Genomic DNA, 3,574 nt, shown 5'->3' on the forward strand with positions numbered 1-3,574 from the left:
ATACCTTTGTTGTAAAAGAAAGTGGAGGGGAGAAAAAAATTTGCAATACAACTTTTGCTGCAAAAAAAATCCACCACACAATCTCTAATAAAATGTTGTGTTTTTTTTTGCCAGTTGATTTTGCTGACGGCTTGTGAGGCAGCGGATTTTTTAAAAGATCCACCAGCCGCCCAGGGATTGCTGTGATAGTGGACGGGGCAAGGATGGTGGGCTTCAATCCCAAGAAAAGGCCCAGGAACATATTGGTTAGAAGGAAAAGCAGTCCAAGATGAAACCACACCAAAAATAAATCCCAGGCAGAGTAGTGACCTTGGTAACATCCTTTCCATCAGTAACAATATTGGTTGCAAAATAAACAAATGGGATAACAATCTTTAGCCCTACAACAATCAAATCGGAAGTAGCACATAATAATAATGATACACAATCTAGTCGCCTAAACCGCCACCCACACCTCGTAAGGCCTGCACCCCCCTTCAAAAACGGATCCGATTACACATATAAGAGAACCAGGTACGGTAGCTTCTTTGTTAAATAAGAGTCTTCTCCGCAACTATCTAAGTTGTCTTGGACTTGGGGGCCTTCTTCTTGGCCTGCCTCTTGGGGACCGAGTTCTTCATGCCCAGGAAGAAGAGAAGGGCTCCAAACAGCGCCAGGTTCTGCAGTTAAAAGGGAATCACAGGAAGTTAGCTACCAATGGGACATTCCTTGTTCAACAGACATGCAAAAAACAGGTGGATATTTGCTTCATACCTGTGTGAACTTCATGAAGATCTGCACAAATTCAGCCTTCTCCATGTCGTAGTTGTAGAAGTCATAGACGACGGGCGTGATGAAAGCAAGGTAGAGAGCCTGCCGGAACAAATACCTTTCATCATTAGATAAGTGCACAAGGAGGAAGCAGAGACATATCAACACAGCACAAATCAACATAGTGGAAACAGGGTCGGTCAAAGGTGTCTAAAACTTCAATTGGTCACACTTGTCATATCACGGTGTCCACAGAAACAAATAAGTTAAAAACTAATGTGTTCTCATTAGGACATCATGCAGCAAAGTTGTGTTCTCATTTTGGGACATCATGCAGCAAAACGTGCACAAAAGCAGCACCAGATAGAACCAAGACCACATCAATCAGCAGTTATCAACCATAATATTCACAAGGCACAATTAAATGGGCTAACAAGCAGAATGCAGGTTTTGATAAAATCGGCATCACATTTATATCAGAAGCGAGGATGGTACCAGATGGGCAAAACACAACAGTGACATTAGCCACTTGCAAAAAATTAGAGGAAACCAGTGCAGACGACAAAAAATATTTTATAAAATGTACACATCTAGTAATATAAACACATGATATGGGAGTATAACAGTTCCTGAAAGCAAAATACCATGAAATTTAGAAGAAAAAATTCTTTGTGACCAGATTTGATAGATCTAGAAGAACCTAGAGAAACGCAGTTGCCCTAGCTAGGTGAGCAGTACAGTCTCAATCAATATGCTCATGCTTAAATTCTAAAGAACAGCCAAATGACAAAGCCTTCTGCAGGATAATATTCAGTAGCTTTTGGTTAGGAAATATTTATTAGATAAATGGCAATATTTGAATAAAATGAAATAGGGCGTTTGTGCATGCACGGCCCTATATAACTATGGAATCTAGCACAAGAGAAATTCCCTCATTACTCTAGATATGAAAATATTTTAGCAATGTGCACTGATATAAATGTGAATGCGTAGATCACAACAAGAAATATTATACAGCATAACAACAGATCAGTACATACCAGGAGATAAGCACCAAATGAACTGCTGACGATAAACAGGAGACCACCCAGACCCTTCAGACCAATGGTAGCAGCAATCACATGCTTCAACTGGATAAATTAAACACACAAATCAAACTAATTAATGACTGGTTAAAATCCAGACCACCTAAAGTATACCATGAATAAAGTAAATTTCACCTCTACATGAGGCACCACAACTCCGAGGTGTACAGAAATATTTTTGGTGAAACTGTTAAACTTAGGCGCAAGATTCTTTGCAGCTGGCCCGCCATCAGTTCCAAATTCAGTGAACCTGCAATAAAAATAACTTAAAAATCAGTATGCATTTACAAATAACTTAATACATCAGCATATAACAGGTAGAATAGTACTACAATCTAATTCATGCAGTCAGTAACAGCTTCAGGATACATAATTGATCAGATCGCATCCAAGCTAGTGAAGAGAACTTCCATATAATCCCACAAGTTTTGTACCTGTTCCCATTAAGCCAATCGGCAGCAGTAAACTAGGTGCAAACAAAAGGTGGCCTACTGGCACTAATCCCCTGATCAATGTCAATATGTCATGACGTGAAAGTGGGCTGCAGCTCACTCTATGACAAAAACAATCCAGTATATATCCGTGTTTAATGGATAGACTCCAGATAATTCACGATGCAATGGTACAAGTCGTCAGGCAACTACGGACATGAAAGCAGCAATGCAGATGCCACCAATCAAACAACTGTAGCACGCATCGACCATGAGGATAATGACCAGAGTCTTGCTAGTAATTAGGCATTTAGGCATGAGACTGCACACAAACAAAACCAAATTTGACATCGGGATATTCTGATGTATTGTCTAAGATGACTGGTCCACAATATTTACCACGCTACTAGATAAATCACGCTAACAAAGTCCGATGCCCACCAGATGAGACAGCGTGCACGAAAAGAAAAGCATCTACGGAAATTTCAAACATAAATACATAGATCAGTGGCGCAATTGAGCGACTCTAGGTTAGATCAGAGCACGCGGGAACACGATTTTGGGCGCTGTTATTCTCATGGACCACAACGAAGCGTGACGCCAGATCCAGGCGCTTCACGACCCGAGACCCTGCAAAGCGCGGTATCCATCACGAGATCCAAAGGCCAGGGCGTGCCCTGCCCGCACGTCCCCCGAGATTCCGCCAGCGCGGCGACAGATCTGACGAAACCAGGCTAGAATCGACCGCGGGGAGCAATAGGAACGGCAATGGAGGTAAGCGGAGAGGGAGGAGGGGAGGGGAGGCGGGAGGAGGGCGCGTACTCCTGGTAGGCGGAGAGGAGGAAGACGGAGGCGAAGAGGACCCTCCCGGCGAAGGACACGAACCCCATGTCGACCTGCGGCGGCGGCGGCGGGGCGAGGCGAGCGACCGGCGGGATACGGTGGGGGAGGCGGGGTAGGAGCCGCGGCGCGACCTTGGGAGCTCTCGGAATCTGTGATGGAGACGGCCCGTGTCGGAGCCCCCACTCCGTACTTATAACGCGACGCGCCTCCGGTTTGGATCTCCCCGGATTTACCCCAGAGTCCTGCCGTATTACGCACGGGACCCTGGTCATGATTGCTTTGATTTGAGTTGGGAAAGTAGAGATTTGTTTATGGAAAGAAATCAAATCAAATTGGTTATGTTATTAAGAATTCAAAATTAATCTGCTTGAGACCTTATTTGATAATATTGCTTTCTTTCCCAGAGTGGTGTGTATTCAAAATGCAAAGTGGACTATATTAGGCTAATGTGGCAACTTACACGCC

The 3,574-nt window shown here is 43.8% G+C and overlaps 1 protein-coding gene across 1 annotated transcript; it reads right to left on the minus strand.

Moving 5' to 3' along the window:
• Nucleotides 1–305: 305 nt before the first annotated feature.
• LOC125552919 lies at nucleotides 306–3,287 on the minus strand. Its single transcript, XM_048716643.1, has 5 exons — nucleotides 3,089–3,287; nucleotides 1,971–2,085; nucleotides 1,791–1,880; nucleotides 754–852; nucleotides 306–659 (listed from the first exon to the last, which is right to left on the minus strand). Exons 1-5 carry the CDS (start codon nucleotides 3,154–3,156, stop codon nucleotides 558–560), a joined length of 474 nt encoding a protein of 157 aa, XP_048572600.1. The 5' UTR covers nucleotides 3,157–3,287; the 3' UTR covers nucleotides 306–557.
• Between the last annotated feature and the right edge of the window lie 287 nt (nucleotides 3,288–3,574).

This window comes from Triticum urartu, chromosome 4 (genome assembly GCF_003073215.2).
Source record: "Triticum urartu cultivar G1812 chromosome 4, Tu2.1, whole genome shotgun sequence".
Lineage (NCBI taxonomy): Eukaryota > Viridiplantae > Streptophyta > Magnoliopsida > Poales > Poaceae > Triticum > Triticum urartu.

Bases quoted from the DNA above. Each gene is read 5' to 3' on its own strand.
- LOC125552919 (XM_048716643.1), bottom strand. From the start codon at position 3,156: ATGGGGTTCGTGTCCTTCGCCGGGAGGGTCCTCTTCGCCTCCGTCTTC. The intron at 853-1,790 runs GTATGTACTGAT...TTGTTCCGGCAG, and splicing joins CATTTGGTGCTTATCTCCTG to GCTCTCTACCTTGCTTTCAT. The intron at 660-753 runs GTATGAAGCAAA...TTTTAACTGCAG, and splicing joins TCTTCATGAAGTTCACACAG to AACCTGGCGCTGTTTGGAGC.